This window comes from Ambystoma mexicanum, chromosome 2p (genome assembly GCF_040938575.1).
Source record: "Ambystoma mexicanum isolate Mex_15411 chromosome 2p, UKY_AmexF1_1, whole genome shotgun sequence".
Taxonomy (NCBI): domain Eukaryota; kingdom Metazoa; phylum Chordata; class Amphibia; order Caudata; family Ambystomatidae; genus Ambystoma; species Ambystoma mexicanum.
The window spans coordinates 822050133-822077567 of NC_090923.1; the positions used below are offsets into that span (position 1 = coordinate 822050133).

At 46.4% G+C, this 27435-nt stretch overlaps 1 protein-coding gene across 4 annotated transcripts in view; it reads left to right on the forward strand.

Moving 5' to 3' along the window:
- LTBP4 (latent transforming growth factor beta binding protein 4) overlaps window positions 1-27435 on the forward strand; it is a 1283510-nt gene that overhangs the window by 1114564 nt on the left and 141511 nt on the right. For all 4 annotated transcript variants that reach the window (XM_069644515.1, XM_069644518.1, XM_069644516.1 and 1 more), the window contains one exon: window positions 26435-26554. In XM_069644515.1, the coding sequence (XP_069500616.1) occupies window positions 26435-26554 (120 nt within the window). The remainder of the gene's footprint in view (window positions 1-26434; window positions 26555-27435) is intronic.

Genomic DNA, 27435 nt, shown 5'->3' on the forward strand with positions numbered 1-27435 from the left:
CCCACGTGAACACTCCTCTAGCAAATTTGGAGTATGGCGCCCCTCTTCCGATCCCACCCCATCTATCGGATAATTTGGCTGTTGATTCTTCCGTGAGATGGGTCTCTTGAAGCATCACTATCGATAACTTTTTCCTGCGCAGGTAAGAGTGGATCCGATTCCTTCTCAGGTACGTGCCCATACCCCTTACATTCCACGTCATCACCTTAAGTTGGAGTGCCATTGAGTTGGTGTCTTGGTTTCATCTTTCCGGTCGCCCCAGATTTCACGGGGTGGCCCCTTCTCCAGGTGATGAGGCTCTCCTCCTGGGTTCCGGTGTTTTCTCATCCTTGGCCCCCAAGGACCTCCGGTCCCGTGCTTCCCCTTTCTTAATATTTCAAGGACTGTGGTGTGAACGAAACGATTAACAAAACTGGAACTGGTGCGCCCAGCAACGACAAGTTCCTGCTGGTGCTCAGGCGCTCTCGTACCGTCAGGACCCATCCCGGTGTCAGGCACGAGTGAGGTCGGTTAGGCAACTGGCCTGTCCTGAACTGTTCGTGGGGGTAGGGCTCTGTGCCTGGCGTGGGCCGAGCGAGGGCCGCATCTGTGTAGCTGACTGTTGGGTGATTTTACTTTCTCTTTGGTTATTTGCCTTGCGCCTGAGTTAGCTTTGTGAGTCATGGATCCGTCCATGTCTCAAGCGCAGTTGATTCTTCAGTTTTCCGTGGGTTGAGGATCCTTATCTGCAGCTAGATTGTTGTCTTCCAGCCACATGTTGGCAGCTGCTGGGGATTCCAGGAAAATCACCCTCCCCTTGTGGATCACTTTCAGTCTGGAGGGGTATAATAGCATGTACTTCAGGTTCAGTTGCCTGAGCCGGGCTTTAATCGGCACAAATGAGTTCCTCTCTCGTTGGATCTTCGGGGTGTAATCGGGGCAGATTGTTATCCTGGAGCTCCACGTTCAATGGGGCCCTCTTCTCTGGAGTGCCGGAGGATGGTTTCTCTATCCTGGAAGTTGAGTACTTTGCGATTATAGGGCGAGGATGCGAGCCCGGCGGGGGTCCCTTCTGAAGTGATCTATGCGCCCTTTTGATCGAGAATCCTTGCGTTAGTCCTCCAGCGCCCACCTCCTGTTGTATCAGGGATTCTATATAGGCTGTCGGATTCGAGCCCTCGCTTCCTTCTCGGACCCCAAGTATTCTGATGTTGGCGCGTCTGGCCCGGCCCTCAGCCTCCTCAGCTCTGGCCTCAAGTGTGAACACCTTTCGTTCCAGGTCCAGCACCTTGGCTTTCAGCTCTGCTGTGTCGTCTGACGTTTCTTTTATGGTCGTTTCGGCAGTGGTCACTCTTTCTGTTAAGTTGCGGGCATCCTGGCGCATGAGTTGTAGCTAGGATTTGAACTCCCTGATTCTGGAATCTATAAATGAGCACAGTGATGCAATTGCCTCCAATCCCTTGGCTTGATTTTCGGGGGAGTCCGCCGGTTTTGCTTGGGGAGGTTCGGGGGTGGAAGTGCGTGGCTGCGGGGGAGTTTTCGCTTTAACGGATACATACGTGTCCATGGTGCCTGTTTTTGTCTTATTCCTGGCCGCCATGATGAGGGACATTCAGAGACGCCACTCGGTTATGTGTGGGTAGATGATAGTGGACGTCGCCTCCTCAGCAATGCCCCCACGAGCCCAGTGATTTTAGTGTGCGGGCTGGGGGAGCTTATGGTTCCGGGGGTGGGATGGTCAGCATGCAGCGTGTGGGGACTGTTTTTCGCGGGTCTCCAGGGATCGACAGGGAGGCAGCGGATGGGGGCCCCTCTGTAAAGGCCGCATCGGCCTGTTGGGATCAGTGTTCAAGTTCTCGGAGGGGTATACAACAGCATGCCGATGGTGCAGCGCTGTGGTCCCCTATGCTGGGGGTGTTCGATTGGTTTATGCCCCCACCCAGTGCTCTCCTCACCTCCACCTTCTTTTGCTGTCGGCGGGGCTCCCCCACCAAGGGGTCAGCGTGACCTCTCACGGTGTCTCTCCGGTTCTCACTCCTCGGTCGCTACGGAGGCCGGAGCCCAGGGCCCAGGCCCTTTCTCCCCAGGCGGAAGCGCCCACTTGTCTCTCCGGTCATCCGCTGCAGCAACAGCAGATCGGACCCGGTTGGAGAGGCAGGCTCCTCCTTATTTTTTCAGTCGTGGCAGCAGCTTGTGGGTCGGCTTCGCTGCGAAGGCGGTTAGCGTTTTCCTCCGGCGCCGGCTTCAAGAGATGGCCACCATCTTGGGTCCTGCCAGCAGTGGGGCATGAGGACCGTTGCAGGGGAAAATCCTTGGGTCTGGAGGTACAAACCCAGGAGAAAACCACAGGATCGTGTCCAGGCCGGTTCTCCTTCCCTCGGAACCGGTTCTTTCCGTCTCAGATGTAATTTCAGGCAGGCAAAAGGCTCGAGATACGGCGTCTCGGCCGGAGCACGGCGACTCAGCTTCCACTCGCCATGAGCTCCAAGCCACGCCCCAAAACTCTGTGAGCTAATAAGCTACCTTGGTTGCTAGGGGTTGCATGTAAGGGTTAAGTCCTGTTCGATTGAGTTTTATTGAGACAAACCCACTCTGTTAATGCTAGCTATTATTGAGATATGAAAGGCTGCATTTGTGGAATGCTACATGTTTAGTCACTTGGACCAAAGAGCCCTTGCAAATATATACCTTACATATAAATGTTTCTATGGTTTTGAAACTTACCTCCATAAAGTTGAAGGATTCTTCCCCAAAGTTTTTAAACTTTAAAGTGTACTTTGCCTTTGACAGCTCTTATGTCAGGTTGGAATTCGGTGTTAGCCTATGGGCCTGATCACGACTTTGGCGGTAACCCTTAAATCCGGCAGTAGCGCTAATACCACCGTATTTAAGGGTCCGCCAAATTAGGACTTCGGCGGATTTTGCCCCAGCTCTTGGCTGGGGGGAAATCCGCCGAAAATTTGCGCTATTACCACCGGCGGGAAATCCGCCGGCAGTAAGAGCGCAAATTTTCCCCATTGAGCCCAATGGGGAATGGGGCATTCCTGAATGGGCTCAATGGGGAATGGGGAATTACTTTCCCGCCGAACTCGTGATCCGGCGTTATTAGCGCCGGGGAGTTTGGTGGTAGGGCGATTACCGCCGGCAGTAATACCACGGCGGTAACGCCCAAGTCGTGATCAGGCTGCTCTTTTTGGGATAGTTACATGGATGGTGTGGCCCCTTTCCTATGTATTTGAACTCTTTATATGCCATTTCCCAATGTTTGCCTCAAACCAATGCTACATTTGTTAGGTGTGATGTGGAAGGCGAGTTCTGCTGTTTCATCCAACAGAGGCCTATTGTCTCTGTAGTAACCATCAAGCTTATGAAAGTCTAGACCAAAAGGTCCACGGGTCTGTATGGTTGAACTTGTGTTAGTATTAAGCTGAAATACTTACTTTTTCTGTGGGGCAGTAAAGGGCCACATATATCTTTTACACTGGGCATTATTTTGAGCAAGTTTGCAGATAATGAGATCAGACAGGTGAGCTTGAATGTTTAGTATGTTTAGTATATGTGTGCAAGTATTTGTATTTTGTGGATAAGATTCGTTTTTTGTATTTTGTTTTATTTTGAGAGATTTAGAAATTAGATTTCTAATAAAAACTTTGTCAAAAATGAAACAGGGAATATTTAGCACTTCACAAAACATCTAGGTGCCTTTGGCCCTTTTCGGTGAGCAAAGGTCTATATTTCACACATTTATGGGACAATCAAGTCTGTACCATTATTTTATTTTTATCTCTTTCTGTTTGTGAATAATGATTGATTAATTTTTTCCTATGGTCAATGTTTGTGTGTATGTACCTGTGTTTAATCAGTTTTGTATGTGATTTGTGGAAGTTTTATGAATGTTCTTACCAAAATAAACTTGCTAAATTTGAAGGTGAACTCGAACTGCAAAACCAATACCTGCCTTCCAGCCTCTCCATTCAGTCCTTGCTGCCCCAGCTCTAGGTGTATCAGAGAGAAGGTAGAAACCAGGACTGGTTATAGGATTTCAAAAGCCCTAAATGCCAAAATATGTGCAGGGCTCTCAAATCATACTATATAATAAAAGGCCAGATGTATGTGTGTCAGAATCCGCCCTTCCCGCTTTGCCTTTTAGAACGACTAGACAGAGATGTTGCTTATGCATACAACAATAAGGCTTCATGTTAATCTTCCAAGTGCGCAAAATGTGTATTTCAACAGTGATAACATACAATTAGCTGCAGAGTAGGCCCAAGACAGGGATGCCACTGTAAAAGCATACTTCCAGTTGCATACACTAAGAAAATATATACATTTAAAAAAAACATAGAAACAGAAATTAATTTGATTAAGCACTATTTCTCTAACAAAATAAATGCCTTTGTTTTATTGTACATATGTATTATGTAATTATTCATTGTAATACTGCTTGGTTTGTATTATTATATAAATAATATTATTCATGTACGTTTTAAACTTTATTGGACTTCAATTTACTTTATCTTATGATCTCATGTCTACTTCGAAACATGCTGCACATGGATTGTATTACTCTGGCATCCCTTAACATTATAAATTTGAGTCCAAAACCCATAAGTGGAATCCAAGACAGTGAGGAGCAGATACAACAATTTGTCATATGTACTATGTTGAACTTTCAACAGATTCTGTGAGATTTTGTTTGAGGTTACTACTTCCTCCACCGAAAAGGTGCAAGATCATTTACAAATTATTTTTTCTATTAACATAAATTACGTTAAAATACACCACATAATACATTTACTCTCTGAAACGTTCTCACTTTACGCACATTAGCGCTAGTACACAGGATTTTAGACTAGTATGTTTATATTTTGACATCACTAGAAGTGGTATCACTGAAAATGAAGACCCAGGCAGTGAAACCAGCCTTTAATTGAGTGAAACATGGGAAGGTCCATTATAAAAAGTGTCCATGAGCATCCCAAGAGGCATATACATGATGTGCAACACTATAGAATAGTAAACCACTATTAAAGCTGCTTTTTAACGGGGCATATTTTGAACTAAATCACTTTTAGAGACTCAGAATGTTGGCAGATAAAGCACATTAAAGATAAAATATTTTACACCAGATCACATACTTAAGTTAAGTGGTAAATTTGGAATTGTAACCCAGTCTGCACTATTTTTCACTTGCTCACATATCTTCACAAAACAATAGTTGGCATGGATATGTGTTAATGTTTGGGATCCAAGGGTTAAAATAATGCTCAGATAGGACGCAGATGGAAATAATTGTAGTCCTTTTCTGAAGAAGGCCATAAGCCGAAACACGTGTCATATGTTCTGGACACTGGTTATGATTAAACATTTTCGAAACAAATATCTAGACCAAGTGAACTTAATCACGTATCTAAACTTGCACAGATAGCGTGGTGCCAATTGTTTACATTAAAATAATACTCTGCTTTACAGAGATGGCTAGAAAAGTTCACAAATCACAAGATAAACCAACTTCTCACATATATACATTATCACAGAAACACTGAAAGCAACACGAGTTGGATTGTGGTTTTATGATCCCCACCCTGAACGGAAGATTATAAGTAGCTGAACTGAAAATCATGAAATCCTAAAATCTCACTTCTGAGTTTTGCAACTGTACTATTAAGACTTAGACACATGACAAAGGAAACTGAGTGATTCCGCTGCTTGTAGGCAGTGTTGGACACAGGAACTTGTTGCTGTGCAAAATGTCAAGAAAGCATGCAGTGCCCCCAAAGAAAGGCAAGCTTTTGTTTGTGTGTTGTGTGTGTTTCACATTACAAGCGCTCAAAGAGAAACAGTTTAAAAAAGAGGCGTTTGTTTCTTAGACTGTCTTGAGAGAAGGCACAGATCTGGGGTGATAACTGGAGTTGCGTGGGGATTTCAGAGGTAAATGCGGTCATCAGCACTCATTGGCTTGGACTTGTTTTGGATTTTATTTCTTGCGGATATGGTGTTTTAGTTAGAAAACACAAAGTTGTATTTCCGTTGTGTATAGTTATGTACACATTAGTGCCGAAAATCCCATGAAAGTAATTTCTTTGCAACAGGAAATGGGCGCGGAAAATTGATCACATGATGTAGGGAGGGTGGGGGGGGCGGTGGGGGCAATACATAGAAACTGGAGACCCAAGCAGGAGTATCAACAGGAAGATTTCCCTTCAAGGCCCCTTTAAAAGGGGGAGGGCGGGTCTTGAGGGGTCATTTGGATACATTAAATGTTTTGTGCTTTTGATTTTGAATTTTGGGGGTAGGGAAGTGCAGTGATGGGGGCAGGTGGGAGAAAGAGTGGAAATTAGCGCATGCGCAAAGTGGGCTTGGGATATATAGAACAGAGTTAGGGAGTGGCGAGAGATGTAAGCAGCCAATAAGTGGGGGTGTGGGGTTGGCTTATGGATAGATTTGGAAACCTATGGTATAAACTGGTCAGGTGCAGTAGAGCGCCCGCAGGACATCCGTGTAGAGCCTGCTGATGCAGGTTCGAATCCCTGCGGGGCCAAACTCAGCCTTTCATCCTTCCGAGCTCCGTGGGTAATAATACGCAGCGCTCAGATACCTGAGGGTTCGTAGCGCTATATAAATGCTAAATTGTTATTATTAAATTATTATTACATTTGTACAGGGATCAGTTGTGCGAATTAAGCCTGGGCAAACCCCCCAAAAATTACCCGCAAATATGCATGGATCACTGATGCAAATGTTCAGTGACCCACTAATTTTCACGCATCACTTTGAAGGAACGAACCAGCCACCAGCACACCCCCAAAACACTTCTACTATACCCTTTGCCCCCAATGCAACACGTGGCTGCCTCCAAGTCCCTATAGTACCCGATGAATGGTCAAAGATTTGCTTTCTATTTCCAGCAAAAGACCACTTAAAATAGAAAAAAAAGGTTAAAATACTCAACTGGCTTGGGGAGATTGTGGCGGGAAGATGTGAGAAGGGCCAAAAGTAGTGGTCTGAAGACGCAGTCTTGGGGGATGGTCATGGGGCGTGGGTGGCTTTAGAGGTCTCCAGTTACCAGGAGATGTGAGTCATCAGAGGAGTGGGGGGTAGAGATGTCCTTTTGGGTGGGCAAAAGGGGCATGTGCCCTGGTGCCCCATCTTGGCAGGGGCCCACACCCAGCACCCTTATGAAAAGGAGCCCGTGCAAATCTGTTTCCAAAACATGCATAGCACATGCTGTGATATTGTATAGGATGCTGTTGAGGTTGTGCGCCTGCTGAGTGTCTGTTGTTTAAAACTCTGGTTCGATCTGATAAATTAATCCTGTTCTGCGGTCTGTGAGCACAATCTGGCACAGCTCCCGTGTAGCATGTTCCCCTTCCTTTAGGTAATATATTGCCCATAATATGCATAACTATAGACATGATTCCTGCCATGGCTCAGAAGACAGCTGAGTGGGTTGAGCACTCGTTGCAGAGATCTGTGTCCTTATGCCATATCACAGTACTAAATGCAAGCAAGGCAGACTCAGCCTTTTGTCTCTGAGATTGACAATACATTGGTCAGAGTAACACCTGTTGCAAAACAACATCTCTGCACCACAATAGTGCCTGCTACGAATACGAGCATATCATCAGTCTGGTGCTGGTCTAGAGCTCGGCCCCTTAAAATGATTGTTGGCCACACTGGGCTGCAACACCCAAGTTCACAAAGCCTTAGTCAGGAGAGATGATTGGGCAGCCACACCCAGTGAAGTGCACAAAGCCTTAGTCAGGAGAGGTGATTGGGCAGCCACACCCAGTGAAGTGCACAAAGCCTTAGTCAGGAGAGATGATTGGGCAGCCACACCCAGTGCAGTGCACAAAGCCTTAGCCAGGAGAGGGGATTGGGCAGCCACACCCAGTGCAGTGCACAAAGCCTTAGTCAGGAGAGGTGATTGGGCAGCCACACCCAATGAAGTGCACAAAGCCTTAGTCAGGAGAGGTGATTGGGCAGCCAAACCCAGTGCAGTGCACAAAGCCTTAGTCAGGAGAGATGATTGGGCAGCCACACCCAGTGCAGTGCACAAAGCCTTAGTCAGGAGAGATGATTGGGCAGCCACACCCAGTGCAGTGCACAAAGCCTTAGTCAGGAGAGGTGATTGGGCAGCCACACCCAGTGCAGTGCACAAAGCCTTAGTCAGGAGAGGTGATTGGGCAGCCAAACCCAGTGCAGTGCACAAAGCCTTAGTCAGGAGAGATGATTGGGCAGCCACACCCAGTGCAGTGCACAAAGCCTTAGTCAGGAGAGATGATTGGGCAGCCACACCCAGTGCAGTGCACAAAGCCTTAGTCAGGAGAGGTGATTGGGCAGCCACACCCAGTGCAGTGCACAAAGCCTTAGTCAGGAGAGATGATTGGGCAGCCACACCCAATGAAGTGCACAAAGCCTTAGTCAGGAGAGGTGATTGGGCAGCCAAACCCAGTGCAGTGCACAAAGCCTTAGTCAGGAGAGGTGATTGGGCAGCCACACCCAGTGCAGTGCACAAAGCCTTAGACAGGAGAGGTGATTGGGCAGCCACACCCAGTGCAGTGCACAAAGCCTTAGCCAGGAGAGGTGATTGGGCAGCCACACCCAATGAAGTGCACAAAGACTTAGCCAGGAGATGTGATTGGGCAGCCACACCCAATGAAGTGCACAAAGACTTAGCCAGGAGATGTGATTGGGCAGCCACACCCAATGAAGTGCACAAAGACTTAGCCAGGAGACGTGATTGGGCAGCCACACCCAATGAAGTGCACAAAGCCTTAGTCAGGAGAGGGGATTAGGCAGCCACATTTGAGACTTTGTAATCAAAGTATTGAGGCTCATTTCTCCGGTTTTCCACAAAACAATGCTGAGCTCCTGCACAAATCGTGTGATCTCATTTTAGAGGACTTTGCTGTCTTCTGTGAAAAGGTTAGCCTGCTTCCGATCCCGTGGCATTGCTTGGCCTATTGCCTGCCGGTTCTTTTCTGGAAGACCATTTCTGTGGCAGGGGTCCCAAACAGGAGAGAGCTGACCACAGGTTACACGCTTCTGGCGAGCTTACTTTCAGGTCTGCTTTTTTGTACAATTGCAAATGTTATTCATATCACAAGTGATCTGCAACTCTGTTTCCAATAACGACTATACTCACGTGCCCTTATCAGACAGTTTAATTTGTTGGGTATATTATTTAAAGGTTTGAAACAGAGCAGTAACATCCGGATTAGATTGTGTAGGTTTACAACAAGGTACAACAAGCTACTTGCATACTATCCTTGATAAAGGAGCAAATAAAACTGCAGCAAACAAAATGATTCTCTGTTTGAATTGCGTTATAGGTATAGTTATTTAGAAAACATTGTCATGTTGGGTTATCATATGATTTGTGTCTATGAGGTATACAGGGCAGGTATTATTTAAGTTAATATAAGTCAGACATTCACAAATACTTGTACCATCAGTGGTGGAAATAGAAAAAATGTGGTGGGGGATCCCACAACACAAGGGCCGGGGTGGGGAAGGAGTTTGGGGGAGGGGGCGTGGTGTAGAGGCGGCAGGGCTCGTAGTGGACATCTAGCAATGGTGAAATACGTAAAAAAATAAAATTAAAAAAAACGCCTGTGACAGCAGCATTGCCTTTTACCCCCGGCTTTGGCACTGGTGTGTAATGCATTATGCATTACACACCAGTGCCAAAGCCTCTGTTAAAGGAAATGCTGCCATCGCTAGCGCTTTTCTTTTCTTTTTTTGTTTATTCCAGCGCGGTTCATGGTCTAGGGCGGCTGACTCTGGCCGGATCCCGAGATCCGGCTCCATATCTGGTGCCGGATCTCGGCTCCGCTGAGAGCCGGCCCAATGACCAGCACTGTGTACCATGCTTTATGGGAACAAATGGAAACCAATGTGGTCCAGCGCTGAACTACAGACTAGTCTCAAATCCCAGCTTCAACATTTAGCCAAAGTGTATAAACCTGGGCAGATTGTTTCATCACATAGTGCCTGACCTGTCCAAATGCACTCTCCCTAATTAAGAATTGTCAGTGACTGAGAACAATTCTGCTCTCAGGGAACAATAGTAAAAATAATATTAATAATGAGCACTGATATATTTCACATCACATTGCACTTCACAAAGTCATGCACTTATTTTCTCACTAATGGCGATGCCACTTGAAAACCATGGCCCTCTTCGAATCTCAGGATATGTCGGGGTGCAGGCACCTTCCTGGTAGCTCCTCATCTGTACCCACTCTCTCCTCCATGGTGTGTGTGTCTTTCTCATTGCTTCCAATGCGTCTCCTGTATCCGTGCCCGAGCACGCGTGCATTCGGTCAGGCTGCTCACCTGACTCCTGTCCATGCTGGGGAATGCGTGCCTTTTTCATACTGTGACCTGTGTGCATCCGCCATGTATGCTAGAGCCTGTAAACCTCCCTTGTGCTTGCTATTGTTATAATCTGCCCGGCGCCTAGGCTGGAACACACGCGCCTTCATCATGAACTGCCAATGCTGCCCTTGAAATGCCCTTGGCTAAGGATTCTGGCGCCAGCTTGGGTGAAGTGGGTAAAGGAGTACTGGGGCAGCATATCCAGCTGTGGGCTGTGATTGTGATGAAGGGGGTGGTGATGCACCAGATATTCTTGGACCCCTTAATTTGTTTGATTCTGGGGGGGGTGGGCAAATGTGGGCCTTCCCTGAACCCCAACATCCCTTAAAATGGCCCTGGCAGGGGGCAATTCAGTCAGGTGAAGTGCTGTTAAGGGTCACAAGGAGAGAAGGGCGAGGCACAGTGTCCATCGCAGAAAATTGGTTGGGGAGGGTGAGGGTCCCGGAGAGTTTATGGGGAATGGCTGAGATGACACGTGCAAAATAAAAGGTGATGGCTGGAAGGTTGGGAATTAATCATAACTACGGGCACAGCTCTGGGCAACCCTCCAGACCATCATTCTTCAGCCTGCCAAGCAATTACAGAAGGGGAAAAACCATATGCAAATCAGGCTTGGTCGAACCCGAAAAGGGGCATTCCAGCCCGAAATGCTAGGTCACACCCCTTCTGCACAAGACCACAAGCATCCCCAGACCTGTTTCAGCCTCATTGGGCCTCATCAGTGAGGAGTAGCTTGGGTCTCTAGGCCTGGCAGACTCGGGACCCACGTCTGGGCATACACGTCCCACTCGGGGTGACTTTAGCAAAACAGAAATGTGATGGCTGGAAGGTTTTGAATTAATCATAACCACAGGCAAAGCTCTGGGCAACCCTCCAGACCATCGTTTTTCAGCCTGCCAAGCCATTACAGAAGGGGAAAAACCATATGCAAATAAGGCTTGGTCCTACCCCAAAAGGGACAGTCCAGCCCGAACTGCTAGGTCACATCCCTTCTGCACGAGACCACAAGCATCCCCAGACATGTTTCAGCCTCATTGGGCCTCATCAGTGAGGAGTAGCTGGGGTGAGACATGGACAGGGCTGTTTCAGTGAAGTCACAGATGCGTGAAGCCAATTGAAGGGGATCACATATTGCATTGGCTTCCAAGTAATTGGTGATCCTTTTGGGAAACCATGTGTTCCAGGGCTTGAGGGCGGAGGGGGAGAAGGAAGGAGCAGGGATGGTGATAGTAACTTGACAGGGCCATTCATGTTTCTGTCGGATAGGTACAGCAGTGGAGCAATGTGGGAGATGTCAAGGGTGGACAGATGGGAGCAGGTGCTCTGTCTCTGAGGAGCAACAGGGGTGACCAGGGTGCACTGGGGAGGGATGGGGGCAACTCTATGGGTGGGCTTGGGGAGAAGGAGCAAAGACGGGGTGAAAGGGAAGGGTGGTGAGGGTGTCACCGATCTGAGCATGAGGAGAAAGAGCAAGGAATCCCTTTACATAGTAACTAGTCCACGATCGCCCTCCCGTGGTTGTTAAATATATCACATTTTCAACACCGGGAACAAACAGTACATCTCTGAGTTTATATTGTATATTCTGAATTCGTTTTAAGAGAAGATCTTTCACTGTGAAATCCGGAAATGCCCACATCCAAAACGTGCAGCGCAAAGTACAGAAAACGGCAAAACAATAACACAAGCAGCAAACAGCACTTCATAGGAAGGCATCACTTGAGACACTTTTTCTTTGATATGGTGCGCAGATCACCGTTGCCTGGTCGCTCATCTGCAGCCTGCGGGGGGGGAAGGGGGGTGCCTTCTGCCAGGCAACTGGAACAGCCCAGGCGAGCGGAGGGCTCTGGCCAGCGGCCCTTGTCACGCTAGCAAAGGCGACAGTCAGCCGCTGACGTTGGCAGCGCTACCTGGCGTTCAGTATACTCGGAGTTTCCGACTGACACACCACGAGCACTGCAGAAAGAACACCAGAACCAACATACCGTCGGTGGGAGGAGTAACCTGGAACATATCTGGCGAAATATTGCGATGGTAGTTTCAAGGGCCAGGTTAGGGAGGCATCGGCGGGTTAACACACGAGGTACCACAGACACATAATTTACATTGTGTATAACCTAATTCAAATATACTTCTGCCATGGCCGTTTTTGCACACACTTTCATTGGGTGAATGTATGGAAAAATAATCCAGATCACTCTGCTCTTTCACAAGCCTGTAAATGATTTAAGGCTTACTGTACAGTCCCTCAGCCGTAAAACCTACCTTACTGAGGGAGCATCCCAGCCATGGGGTTGACATATATGGGATGGTGGTCTGTCATGATAGTGAACTATTTTCCATAGAGGAATAAATAATATGCTTGCAAGCACACACTGCTGCCAGGCTTCTCTTTTCTGCTTACGCATATGCCCAGGGCTTTAAGTGGGCCGGGACGAGCCCCGGCAGTCTTCCAAAGCTCTCCTGAGCCGGGGCCCTGCCGCTACTCACTCCCGACTAGCCCCAGCCACGCTGACACACCAGGAAGGTCGGGTAGCTGAAGTGCTGCACGGTTAAAGGGATGCCTGTAGGTGTCAGTGTTAAGATGCATTTCTAAACTCTGAACTGACGGGCATAAGTTTAGGAGGCCACCCTCGGTTTAGTGAAACAGGGGAAATTGCTGGACAAGCCAGACCAATCTAGGTAACTTAGCAGGTGTTCAAGGCTGAGACTCAGGAGGGGTGAGAGTGATCAGAAGTCCACAATGAGCACACACAGCAACGAACTGCAAATTACTCTTAGACAAGTGTATATGAAAAATATCTATACATTTATTGTCAGCCAAACCAATAGACACTAGTAACTTTAGCAATGCGAAAACAGTTATCACACAAATCCTTATACTATACAATATATATATATATATATATATATATATATATATATTGCCTTTCCTAATGCAATTCAGTGATAAAATACAGCCATAACCCGCAAAGAGAGGGTTGAATTAGTACATTACTAGCATTAGGCAATTCTTTCGAGTCCAGCCCTAAGAAGAGTGGCGACTTGTGCTCAACAGTACAGTTGTGCATAAAAACACACAATTGCGCAGGTGAAGCAAAAAGCGGGTCTTCTTGGGAGGGCTGTAGAAAGTCAAGAAGGGGCTTGAGGCACTGAAGAATTGGTTCCCACTATTCGAGTAGGCCCTGCCCTTGGTGGCAAAGCAGTGTTCAAAAGTCAAGAATAGCCAGGGAGCACAGGTTAACCCAGCCAAGTTCGAATACCTTTTAAGGGATACTTGTGCATAAAAGTGATTGTTTGTGCCAGGGGCCACCGGTAAGTACTCACTGACCCTAGGCACAGTCTGCACCAAACTTTGCCAAATTAGATGAGGTCACTAGTAGGTTCGAGTCCTGCATTTTTGCGGTGCTCCAGCTCTCAGTGGCTGCGGGGAGAATGATTGTCCGTGATGGGACAGTTGCCTTTTCTGAGCTTCTGAAGGAAGTATGAAGAACATTCCGGTGCACTTCAAGGCACACGAGAGCAGAACAGCAAGGGATTTATAGTGACTGTCACCAACAGGTAGTGACGTGGGAATCATAGGTGCCGGCAGCGTTACGCACTCTCCTAATTTGGGACCCAGAGGATCTAGGCCTTGCGATATTCTGCGGGAGAATGCATGGAACCACAAGCAAGTGATGTTCCAAGTCCCGGGTTTGCACTCGAGACAGCGGTGGTTCTGCAGGATACCCTATGGTAGAGCTCTATAGTTCACTGGCTGGCCCAGGAACACTTCCGAAGGGGCTCGTTCAGTGGATAAACAGGGGGCGCCAAGAGTAGTTGTTCTCACTAGTCCAGAGGGGCAAAGCACCCTGGCAGGCCTTCTCAATTGAAGAAGAAACCAGGGGTCCGACAGGACAGCAGAAGGCGAAGGGTGCCAAAACCTTCCAAAGGGTCTATGGCAGTTTCACAAGTCTGTTTCTTCATGCAGGAGACTTGGCTCCTTCTGTAGTCCGGTGAGAACTCAGTTGATTGACCTGGAATGGATGCCGAGCCTCTTCTCTTATCCAAGATTAGCTTTGCGCCACAATCGAGGACTTTCAATCGAAGATCTGCTATCTTGCAGGCATCCAAGTCGTGGACCAATCACGGCCCACAGTGGCTTCAGTCATTCAGGCACTCCAGACATTCTGGCACCAGTGGTGTGGATTGGGATCAGACAGTCCCAACCCGCTTCCTGGGCACACACACATGACAGGCAGAAACCTGCGAAAGAGATCGGTTTTCGTGTAAGGCTGCATGCCCAAATAAGGAAAACCCGGGTTACTCGACCTGGGTGAAGGCAAGGGACAAAATGGCCTTGGGACAGAACAAAAAACTTTGTGGCTCGGCCATTTTCGGACCTGGCCACAGTCTTGAACCAAATGCAGTAAACATGACATGATTCAGTAAAACGAAGTGAAACATTATAAAAAGTAACTGCTGCCACCAGTTCGTCCCAGGCACACTTGTACAATCACCAAAAATCCTTTGAGTGTGTCTAGGGCCATAAGACAAAAAGGGACCCCGGCGCACAGCGAAAGGTACATTGTGCACTGTTAGAAAGTTACCAAGAAATGGCAACATAGTCAAAGACTAAGGGAAACATAGTTTCCCAGTACTGACAGTCTGAAGGATGAGTCAGTTTCCCCATAACAAGTGAGCAAAAGCCCATGAGAGTTCAGCTGAAGGCTGGGCTTCACTCCACTGGAAAAAGTCAGGATAGGAAAGCCAAACAAAAGCAAAAAGTTTGGGGGGGGGGGGTGGGGTCCATAAGGAGGGAAAATTGCACATAAATGAAATCTTTCCTTACAGTCGGCATTTCAGATTGGAAAAAAGAAAAGGCATCACTTTTTCTCTTTGGCTAAATGGGTCACCTGATATCTCTGTACTCAGAAACAGGAGTAGGGCTGGAGTGGCCAGCTCTCATTTTATGTCTGAGTAAAGCGTCATCGCGCAGCATGAAGCCCTTTAACCATGCGGTTAAAATGCTTTATGATGGGCGATCACTCTTTACTCAGAAACAAAAGGAGAGCCAGGCACTCCAGCTCTCCTGCTTTCTCTTGAGTACAGAGACATCACACAATATGAAATCCTTTCATTCAAGGAGCCGCCTGGTTAAAGGGTTACTTGCTGGGGTCCGCAGACAACCCTTCAACCACAAAGCTCCTTGAATGAAAGGGCTGCCTGCTGCGTGTGAGAGCTGGGGCACACTGGTGTCACACCTTTAGTGTACTTAGCCCCTCCTTTTGTTTAAAAGGAGGGGCTGGGCGCACCAAAGGTAATAATGCCAGTGTGCCCCATCCACCATGTTTTTACCAGCCCCCCCCTTAGGTCGAGGGGGGGCTCTTGTTAGGGGACATGGCATAATTAGTCTTGTACTTAGGCTACGTCCCCTAATGGAGCCCCCCTCGATTGAACAACCCACTTAAAAGAACTGTGCATGCCAGACAAGCTTCTGGTTGCATGAGATGCAACCTTTCTTGCATACTCTGTTCACCGTTTCCGTGTAGCTCGGATTGCACCCATACCCACTCAGCTGACACTGCTTCAGCTGGCTTTAAATGCACCCTGTCACAGATCGGACCAGACAAATTCCTGGACCTTCGGTATCAGTTAAAGAAGGGGTGCATTCACAGAATTTGGTGGTGAAAGGGTTGAGGTTTGCAGGTTCACTTTGTCCTATTTTGGCTGCATAACATCTTTAGAGAAAATATGTCCATAGAACCTTAGTATCAACTTTTCAAATTATTTTGGCATCGTCGAGAGCCATGAGTACCCTTATCAGTGCATCATCATGCAGCTCTTGACTAACACCAAGTGCTACAGGTCATTGCTGTAGTTCAAAGTTCAGACAACTCGCTGTGCGCCTTTGACTCTCTGAACTTCCTCTTGAAAAACCTTGATGGGCAGACACCAAAAATCAATCTTTTGTAGATTTGTACACCTAAATCTGTAGTAAAAGTGGTGCTGTCACTTGATCCAGAATCAGTTTCTAGATTAGGATAACCCTTATCTAGATCCAGCCTTGAGAAGATGGTAGCCGCATTGAGCAGTTGTTTTCTGTATTTTTTTCGAGGGCACCAGATGCCTTTCTCTTGGAATCACAGTGTTTGGCAGGTGCATATCTATACAGGTGCACATTTACATCCCAATGTTTTATCAGTACTGGAACAATTGGTGAAACCCAGGGTGTTGGACCACTGACTAGTTTAATAATATGTAATCGAAGTTGTTTTTGCACATTGCATGCTACCCCTCAATAATGAAGGAAAGCAGGCGTTAAATGTGTAATGTTATTTTACATCCTTTAAATGTTCCCGATCATTTGAATAAAGAGGGAAACATCTTTTCAATGAGCCCCGGCCATCCCCCCAATTTCCCATCATCACTCTTAAGGTCATATGAATAAGGCTCATCTGGACGTCCCAGATGAAACTTATAAACAGCCTAAAAATAAGCTGGGACGTGAATCTGCCACTTTTCCTCAGAGAATAGGCGGATCTACCCTTTGGTAATTCCGTCACTGGTAAATCTGCCAAAAATTATAATTTGGCGTTGAGGGAAAAGTGGTGGTAATATAATTACCACCACTTATTTCCTGTGGTGCCAAATTTGTAGTGAGGCCCGATGTCTTTTTCCCATCCACCCACCTCTGTCTGTGCTTTGGCCCACCCGCCAACCACTGCTCCCTAAATGCCATGTTGTTGACTTATATCCAGGCATGCAGGTTATGTCGCCTTTCACCATAATTATGGTACCACCGTGTTTTTGGTTGAATGCCCTCAGAGGGACTGGAGTCCAATATTTAGAAGAATTTGGGAGTTGCTATTATGCGTGTGTGCATTTTAGCCATTAAAATTATGCAAGGGTGGGCAAGCCCTGCTAGCCAACCACCAAAACATAGTCCTTAAGTGGTGGACACGCCCGTCCCCTGCACACCGTATCTACTGATCAATGAACAGTCAAAATGTGTTTACAATTTAAGTGGTCACCTCAATATACATATGATGGAATTTTCTGAAACAGTATGTTGCCTTTGTGACTACTTTTAATTCATCAAAATCAATTTCAACACAATAAATAAAAAGAGCTCGGTGTGTTTCAGGGTATCCCTTCATCAGGACCAAGTTCAGTTATTAAATTCTTCCATCTGCTTCAACTATCTGCAGTGTAAATAGAAAAGGAATTATCAGTATTCTCTACATCAATATTGTTTCTTTAGTGCACAGGCTGTGTTTAAATCTAACACAGATTCTAACTGCTATTTATCTGGCTGACTCTCGAAGTGGGTCTATCTGTGTGATGAAGATATTTCTCACAATATTGAACAAGGTCAATGAAATATTGATATGAAACTAAGTTCACTTAAGAAAACATGGTTCCAACAAGAACATGAAGGTAGTAACCCAAATTCAACTCCGCTGATCACCCCATACAGACCACAGAAAAACCTTTTTAAAAAAATAATTCATTTTTATTATTTTAGTCAAATTTAATTTAAGAAGATATTAAATAGTTGGAAATACACACAGGAATAGACATACAAAAATATAAAGTGCAATGTGTGTTAAAAAGTGCTGGCCACAGAGGGAGGCAACAAACAATTCAATGCCAATAAACAATTCAGGGGAAAAATGACAGTAATCCCTCAAGTAACTATTCCGTTGCCAAGGCCACCTTCTCCATCGGGGAAAAAAATGATCTCTCCGGCGAGAGGAGCCAGGTCATCTGGACACTGATGAATATAACAATTTGATTCATTTAATACATTGATTAGTTGATTAAATCAACCTATCACATAGGCAACTGAAAAAGAGGAACAATACATTGATCCCAAATAGGGCAGTCCAATGGTGTATTAGCACTGCAAAGCCTCACAATTCTAAAGCCATGCACTAACAAATCTGACATAGGATGCTATACATCAACTACTAAGGTGGCACCCCAAAAATTCACATAAGTACATAAACACAATGTAATAAGCATGACACCAGGAAAGAGTAGTTTCGATGGAAGAAACATCTAACTGGATTACAGATGATGTCCATCTTCATCAGGACGTGGAATTCCCATAGACGTATTCTTGAAGATTCGTCTGTGATTTGTTTAGGATGACGAATACATAAATTGGTGAATGATAAAAACAGCCTTGGAGCTAAAGGTAGTGTCACATAAATAATGATTCTACCTGAAATAAAAAGAGGGGAAGGGAAAAAAACAAGCATGTAAGCAATACAAATGGTCTGTACACATAAAATAAGGTGATCCGAGGGTTAAACCAGGGGAACCACTCCCACATTCATAGAGTCAGCCATGTCAAGTGACTAAGGGGGAGAAAATTGAATTACCGTAATCTCAACCAAAGGAGGGGAAAAGGCTCAGGAGGCCTGTTTAGAAAGTCCAGGAAATCACAGTCCGGCCATGCCAACAATAGATCACAAATGCATTAGATCTAAAATCTAGAAATGATAATTTTACAAAAAATAGAGAGCTAAGAGGTAAATAAATGGCCACAGAAGGGTCATTGAGGTTTTCTGAATTCAAAAAATACATTAGTGAAAGAATAAGGGAGCACCAGAAACGAAGTCAAGAATACACTTAATAAAAAACCATTCAAACTGAAGCAAAAAATAAATAAACAAAGAAAGACACTAGTTCCACACGGTGATAAAAAGAAAGAAAGAAAGGCAAACAATTAAAATTAAAATTAAACAGTCCACAACAAGAAACACACGAAAAGATGTTTAGTGTACTAAACCTAAGCAAAGTGCCTAATCGAAGTCAATGAAGCCAATGAGGCTCACCTGGAAACTGGATAAGGTGGAACATATCCAGGTTTACCGAAGGCAGCACAGAAAGGCTGTCCTTGGTTTAAACTGTGGCCTGTGGTTGGATCGAGGTTCCAAGTTTCCAAGAGATTGTGTCCAAAATATGTCAATAAGTCCAGACTGTAATCTGGTAAAAATGAAATAAAAATGCAATGTATAAGTGCGGTGTCCAGATTGGACAAACAAACTGCCTACAAGTGAGTGGCGTCCTGCAGCTCACTAATTAAAGTTCTTAAGTTTAGAGAGACAACAACAACAGTGACTCAGGAGCAGCGCGAATCAGCCCACAAGGGCGGCTTGTGTCGGCTCGCAATTAAATGTAGGCAGGATGCGCTTAAACAACCCGCACGGGAGAGTCTTGTATGTTCCCCAATAGAGCCCGGACTCTCTAGCTGTGCATAGAGAGCCCAAGGGCAGCATGTTAAGGTTCAAGCAGCTTACCTGAGTCGCCCGTCTGGAGCCGGGCTGAAAGGCAAAAATGGTTGGATGCAACCGAACGTTCGCCGTGGAAATGCAGCTCCATTTAAGTCAGCCGGAGGGCGTGGCTGAGAGGAGCGTAATGTTCAGTCCAGAGCCAAGAACGTGTCTGAACTAACGTCACGTGTTTGGAGAGTCAGCTGGAAAAATAAACTAGAACGGAAAGCGCACTTGCGGCGCGTGAAAGAAATGAACAAGGTAAAGAAGAAAAGGTACTTAACAATGTTAAAAGAAAGGTGGACAAAGAAAACTACATGATAAAAAGAAACAGTAATAGAATAAATGCGCCAGACAAAGAAAGCATGTTCTGTTTGCAGGAGATGGAACAACGAGGAACAAGGGTCTCGCATCTCAGATAAGGTATGTGTATGTATATCTGTCTAACAAGTCGCTGCCGGATGGAAAAGAACAGGAGGAACGGGTAATGGAAATAATTCCTTAATGGCCAAAAGTTAGAAGGGCTGTTAGTTGAATAGCATATGCCATTCTTCTTGAGCATTCAAGCCCACGATTTGGCTCTGTGTATTATATATCCACCATTGTTCCCGTATAGATAGTTTAGTGGCAATAGCATAATGATCTGATCCCGTGACCCGTTCAATGCACCACCAGCGTAAATCCTCACACCCATGTTTGCATTAGAAAAAATGCGCAACTAGGGGTGACGAAAAGTTGAGAGTCCTTATTCTGGATTTATGTTCCGTGATCCTTAGTTTAATGGGTCTAGATGTTTTCCCTATGTATGTCTTGTTGCATGGACACATGACAGCATAGACCACATTTTTAGAATTACACGTTGTGTGGTCCCTGAGCTTCCAATCTCTATGGTTGATAGTAACAGTTTTAGTGGCTGTGGTAGAGCCACAATGACAGCAGTGACCGCCTGGGTAATTACCAACGACTCTTTCCATACCCCATATTTGAAGATATTTCTCAACACCACCCTATGGATTTCCTGTTCTTCGGATTCCAAAAAGACTTTGGGCTTAATTACAAGTCCAGCGGTAACACTGCCGGTTCTACCGGCGGTAACCCTGCTGGTTCTACTAGCGGGTTGCTGCCAGATTTGCAAGATTTACCGGCACCTGGCTTGCCGGTAACACTGAGGGATTAAAACCCCTGCGTTCCAGGAAGTCAGGCGCCGGTAATTGTAAATCCCCATTCCAATTTGAGTCCCATAGGACTCAATGGGAATGCGGACCACCGAAGCACCGGCACTGTTAATAACGGTGCTGGTGCTTCCGTGAAACTCTGTGGGCGGGTGCCGTTCCGCCCACCAGGTCTGACCTTGGCGGGCAGGACAGCCCCTGCCTGCAGCGCGTACTGTGCAGGTCCAGTAACAGCAGTGCCAGTAGGCTTTCTGGCACTGTTGATACCAGACCAGCACAGTCAGAGTGAGGCCCTTTGTGTCTGTTGAAAAGACTGAGAGAAAATGCGCTCACCACAATAATCTCACCATATGTTGTTGCTGTTGGGTAATATTGTCCCCATAAATAATGTCGCTACACATATAGTCAACCGGAAACAGCATAGGCACAATTATTTATGGTGACAGTATGCGGGGCAAATGGGAGCAGTGGTTCCGGGGGTGTCCCTCGCTCCATTTAAAACAATGTGAGGGTTGCAGGCTTGTCCCCCACAGGTTCCATATGATAATTTTGCCGCAAGTAAATGGCGCCATTCTTGCATGGCAACATTTATGCGGGGACATTTATGCCGGATGCTGATCATTTACTAATGAAAGAATACAAGACATATAGCAAGTCTGCCAGGTAAATGGCATTAAGAATACGTGTAAGATTTAAACACAGCTTGTGCATTAATGAAACAATATTAGCGTAGAAAATACTGATAATTCCCTTTCTGTTTACACTGTGTGCAGGGACGGTAGTGTCCCCCATTTAAGGACAATGTTTTGGTTGTTGATTGTAGAGCACGTTACAGTACCAGAGCTCCATTTATTTCACCAGCACCCTAAATAGACATGCACCTGTGCTTCAGTTCACTAAGAGAACTATTTTACCTATAGGTGTGCGCACTACAATATTAGATATTGGACAGGCCCTGCTAGTCACCCATGTCTAAATTGAGTGTGTATGGGCGCAGCACAGGTATACTATGAATCAAAAGGGCGATTGTGTTTAAGGATATAGGGCCTCATTACAGGGTAGGCGGTAACCATGGCGCTATTAGCGCCATGGTTGCCGCCGGTATTTTACTGTGTCCACCTTGGTGGATGGCGGAATTACCGCCATACTCCAAGGTGAACGGGGGCGGTAATTCCCCATTCACCAAGGCACTTCCCCATTCCCATTTTTGCCCCCATAGGGCTCAATGGGAATGGGGAAGGAGGTAATTACGGTACCGCAAATTGCGGTACCGTAATAAGCACCAAGGTCCCTTTGCGGGCCCGTTCCTTAACGGCTGGTAAAACCAGCCGTTAAGGTCGGGTCCCGCAAAGGGACCTCGTAGTAAGGCGGTAAGGGTTTACCGGCACCGGTGCCCTTACCGGTACCGGTAAACCCTTACCGCCTACCATGTAATGAGGCCCATAGAGAGTTATGTGAGAAGCTACAGTTCTAATCGTTGTCACTAAAAGTAGCTTCATGCTTATGGCAGAGGTGATGTGCAATAGTGTTTGTGTTATATGTGAGTGCAGGGTGTGTGGAGTGAGTCTGTGCCTTTTGCTAAATTGCGAAGACGTGCTGTGCGAGTGGAGAAATGGGTTAGCTGTACAGAGGACAGTGTCTACTTCCTGGGTTCCATCTATGTACAAGGAGCAGTGCTACGTTTCACAGGTGATCTAAGTGCTAGATGAATGCATAAAACTCACTCTCTGCGGTTCTTAATGTGAGAGATTGACATCCCTAGTTCCTTCCAGTATGAAAACAAGGTCCCCATTTCATTATTACATGCAGCGGCCTGGCCCACCCTCCTGTGCTTTAGAGGTACGGGCAGTGGCAACCATGCGCGGAGGATACGAGATGCCTGATTGTCCTCCTACGGCATCATCAGTGTGATTTTCCCAAGGTGCCTTTTATGTGCGATGCATTGCCCACCCTCCAAGCCCATATGAGTGCAATACCCTGCCCACTGTCAGGATTCGTTCCAGATGTAAATTGCTGGAGTGACTAGATGAGTCCTCCATGTGTGCTCGGTGTCCCACAAAGAAGGGTGGGTGGCAGAGCAAAGCGGTTGAAAGGAAAGAAGAGGATAGTAGCTGACAGACGGGCAGGTGCCGAGAGTGTTTAGAGGAGAATGCATGATGAAATGTGTGTGCGAGAGGTGGGGAGCGGACACGGGGAGGCGGGGGATCAGTTAGTCACGGGGAACAGCCATTTTTTAGGGCTTTCCTGCAGACCAGGAGATCCTCTATGAGGCAGAGCGCGACGGGGAAGTGTTCCAGAAGTGGATGAGAGGACAGAGAAACAGGCACCTCCTTATCTGGAGATGTTAATGGGGGGACTACCAGCAGGTGTGCACAGCCTGATCTGAGGATTCTTGTAGGGCAGTAGTGAGTGAGCTTGTTTTGGAGGAATTCTGGGCCTTTCTTGTGAATTGAGAGGTAGGTAAAGCACATGCCAGTGGAGCATCCTGAGTGTTGGGGAGATGTGTTCTCTTGGGGAGAGTGCGAAGAGGAGCCTTGCTGCAGAGTTTTGAAACATAGTTAAAGAAGGCAACAGAACATTGAGTACCTATGATAGTCGATGCGACAGGTGCCTCTTTCAGTTTCTCCTGTACTATATACGATTAGTGAATTGTCCTCTTCGCCGGACTCAGATTCCCCGTCACCTTCTCTATTCTCAACGTACCTGCATCCCGGCGTCAACGTTCATCACCCTGGTGAAGTTCTAGGCGTCTTTGAATGCAAAGATTGCTGAGTAGAGCTTGTACTGTACAAAGTTGCCTTGATTGAAGGCTATATCGCAGCAATGAAAATCACAGTCTAACTCGATGGAAGGGCCAAGGTAATCTAGGGAGGGGCGGTTTTTGGAGGAGGATATTGTAATGCCACAGATTCACTCGATAATTGAAGAGCAGATACGGGAAGTGAGCTTAGAATTGCAAGAATGATCGGCTCTTTGTAATCAAAATTAAAGAAGTCTGATGTTGTTGGTTCCAGGGTAATTATCGTTAGTTATTAATGCTGGGTCCTCAAAGCCCTTCTGTTGAATTGGTAGAGGATGCTCCACAGGAGTTCAATTATTCAACGTTGTTATTAACGCTGTAAGACCAAAGAGGAAAGAATGGGAAACAAACATGGCAATTAAATTCCACTCTTGTGGCTCAAGAAAGTATCTAAGGTTCTTAACGCTTTAACAGGAAAATCTGACGAGAAAATAAAACCTTGGGGAAAAAAGGCAGAGCAGCCAGCGAAGAGACCTCCGACGGAGGCACTAGTTCAGCAACGTTTGACATCGAACAAAAGGAGAATAACGCTGAACCCAGCATTAGAGAAAATGGCTGAATGCTGGTTCTGTGTATGCTGCTCCTTGGTGTGATTTTTCTTTTTAGGGAGAATCCACGTGAACTTGTCAGCCAGCACCTTTTCAAATTGCACCCTCAGCAAAGAAGATGGATCCTCTGCACGTCTTCACAGCATCCGAGGGGCGACCTCTAGTTATGCCTTAGCAGTTGCGTCCTCCTCCCTGCTGACTTCAATCCCACCACACACCTCACCACCTGCCTTTTCTACCTGCTTGCAGCCCAACTCCCGTGAGTTCTGTAGGATGCGTGCACTCATGAGCGACCCTAGGTTTCTGATTGCTCAATGTGTGGGCACTCGTGTGTGGCTTTCCATCCAGAAGGGCTTTGCTCAAGAGCAGCGGCATTGCCATTGCAGCCTTAGTTTCGGCCGACCTAGTAGACATACTCCTGTGTCCTCCTCCCATGATATGATATGATATGATATGATATGATATGATATGATATGCTATGGCATTTATAATGCACCTATACACAAGTGTTTCAAAGCGTAATGAGGCAAGGGAGGGGGAACAGAGGAAAGACAGAGACAACGATCTTACTAGGACAGGTGACATTGAGATCGTGCAAGAGCAGAGGAGGAGGAAAGGGAATGTGCACAGGGGGGTTGGGGGCAGTGCAATACATAGGATCAACAGTAAAATAAATAAAAATAGTAGGTAAAAGTGTGTCCAGCTTGTGGCAAGTGCAGGGGTAAGTGCAGATATCGAGTGTAAAGTGCAGGGGTTGAAGCTGGTGGGGGAGGGTATCTGGGCCTGGGATCAGAGGGTAGCCAGGTGAGCAGTGCAGTTTCAGTCAGGAGTTGTATATTCTCACAATGCTCCATCAACTAGGAACTGCTTGCCACACTTTGCAGACTCTGCAGGCTGCACATCTGATATAGGCACAGGTGTTTGCGTAGTTCAAGTGGAAGAGAAGTGAAACAACAAAAATTGAAAAATGCGCTTTAGGGATTAAACTTTAAAGAAGTCCCTTGCATTTCTGAAGTCACTCCAAGGTCTGCCATGAAGAGAATCCTCAGGCTCCTGAGGGCCATCACAGGTTAAGTGCAGACTCAGAGGTCTTGAGCCATAGAGTACAAAGCCAGGGGCCAGGTAGAGCTCCAGCAACCAAGGTCTCAGTCTGTGCAGGGTCCATTTTCCTTTGTATGTCTATTTATTTATTTGGTTTTATAGAGCATGTTTAATCCATCCACCATTTCTTCTTAAACAATAGGTAAACTTCTGGACAGGATTGTAGGGGTACTGTATTGTCATTGGCAAGCAAGGTTATACAAAGCTAGCCCCAAAATCCATGCATGATAGGGTGGAGATGATCTGGTGGCTGTTTCGTAAAACGCCATTAATCCATTGTAAGGATAAACCTTGACTTTGGACCACTTGCAGTGCAGAAGATGGGATTGAGTATGTGATTGCTCCAGAGGTCACCAACAATTGAAGGAGTATCAGTTTCCCAGCACTACCAATGCCTGTTTCCAGCCCCGGGTCAATCAGGATAGAAGACAAGACTGATTTACTTCCCCAATGTGGTCTAAATCCAGCTTGGGCCTAGTCAAGTTGGTTTTACTTTATTGCTGAATAATTCAACTTATGTGTTGGAAGTAAGATAGAGAGAGAGAGAGAGAGAGAGAGAGAGAGAGAGAGAGAGAGAGAGAGAGAGAGAGAGAGAGAGAGAGAGAGAGAGATTGGCATGGGTAATCATAAATCCTCATGCCACAATGCCACCTTGTGCAGATCCATTAAGGCTCTCTGTGATTTGACATCCATTGCCCTGAAAGGGGCTACGGATGGGCTGCCTACGTGCTCTCAGGACAGTGATTGCTGGTGCCTTGTAGTGGGGGTTATGCAAGGATGTTGGCTGTGCTGAATAGGTTACATAGCTTTCATCTGTCCTTAAGAGTATTTACCACAGGGTGTAATAAATAGCAGTGGAGATGTGCTGCTATGATCTTCAATTTAAGTTCATGCTTTTGATCATATGTAGAGGATGAACTTAATAAGGTTAATGAACTAGGATTGAGAATCTGCCTCTACCAGAGGTGGATGACTAAACCCCTATGTTGGGTAATGAGTAGAAATAAAGCAATAGATTGGGGCAAATGTTTATAAGATAAGAGCCAGATACTGCCGTATGCTTTCGGGATTGGTAATATGGATCGTGGGCACTTGAAACCTCAAAAAGCAGCTTCCATTTGCATGGAAGGTCATCACTAAGTCTGCATGTTTTGCCCATGAATCTTATGCAATCTGTTTATTTTGCAGATATCAACGAGTGTGAAAACCCTGGGACCTGTGCAGGTCAGGAATGCCTGAACACAGCAGGGTCCTTCCAGTGCCGTCCATGCAGACCCGGATACAGACTCCAAAACAGACGCTGCATAGGTACAAGGGATGCATGCATGGATCGCTGTAATGCCGGGTGAACTTCCCAGTCGCCAAACTCCTGCCTCTAACTCAGTGGTCTTCAAACTCTTTTAGCCTGGGCCCCCCCTGAGCAAAATGTGGGCAGGCGGGGACCCCCAAAAATTCCAAATGGACAGTAGGCCCAAATGGCTATGAACTATAGCACACTGTCACCGTACCTTACTCCCAGTTGAAACGGGTGGGGTGGGGGTTGGGGTGGGTTTAAAAACATAGGAAAATGGGGGTTTGGAGGGAACACCCAAAATAAACATAAAAAGTACAGAAATAATTCTTTATGCTATTCCTCTTTGCTTCTGCCTTTGCTTCCCCTCTCCTCTGCTGATCTGTTCTCTCTTGGCGCTGTGCACCCGACCAGCCTCTGTCCTCCGGGCCCAGGTACCTGCTCACCCTGCCACCCTCCCACACTGCCTGCGGGCCACCCCTTGCACTGGGGTCTGTATCTGTATCTGTACCCATACAGTCCCCCCCCCTTTTTCTTCCTGCACTTATCAGACCTACCCTGTCATCTGCCTTAAACCCAGCACTTGCCACTTGCTGGCTGCACTACTTTGTTGCCTTTATTATTATGTATTTATTATTATTTACCTGTTTCTCAGCACTTTCCACTTCTCTCCCTTCCATGCACTTTCCCCCTCCCCCTCTCCCATGCACTTGCGCGTTCTCAATGTCACTGGGCCTAGTAAGATCATTGTTTTGTTCCCCTCCTTTGCCTTGTCCCGCTCGAAAACACTTGTGTACGAGTGCGATTGAAATGAAATATCAAAATCAATACGATTTTGGTTATAACATTTTCGTTATTAAAGCCTTCTCTATAATTACATTTTTTATAATCACATCTA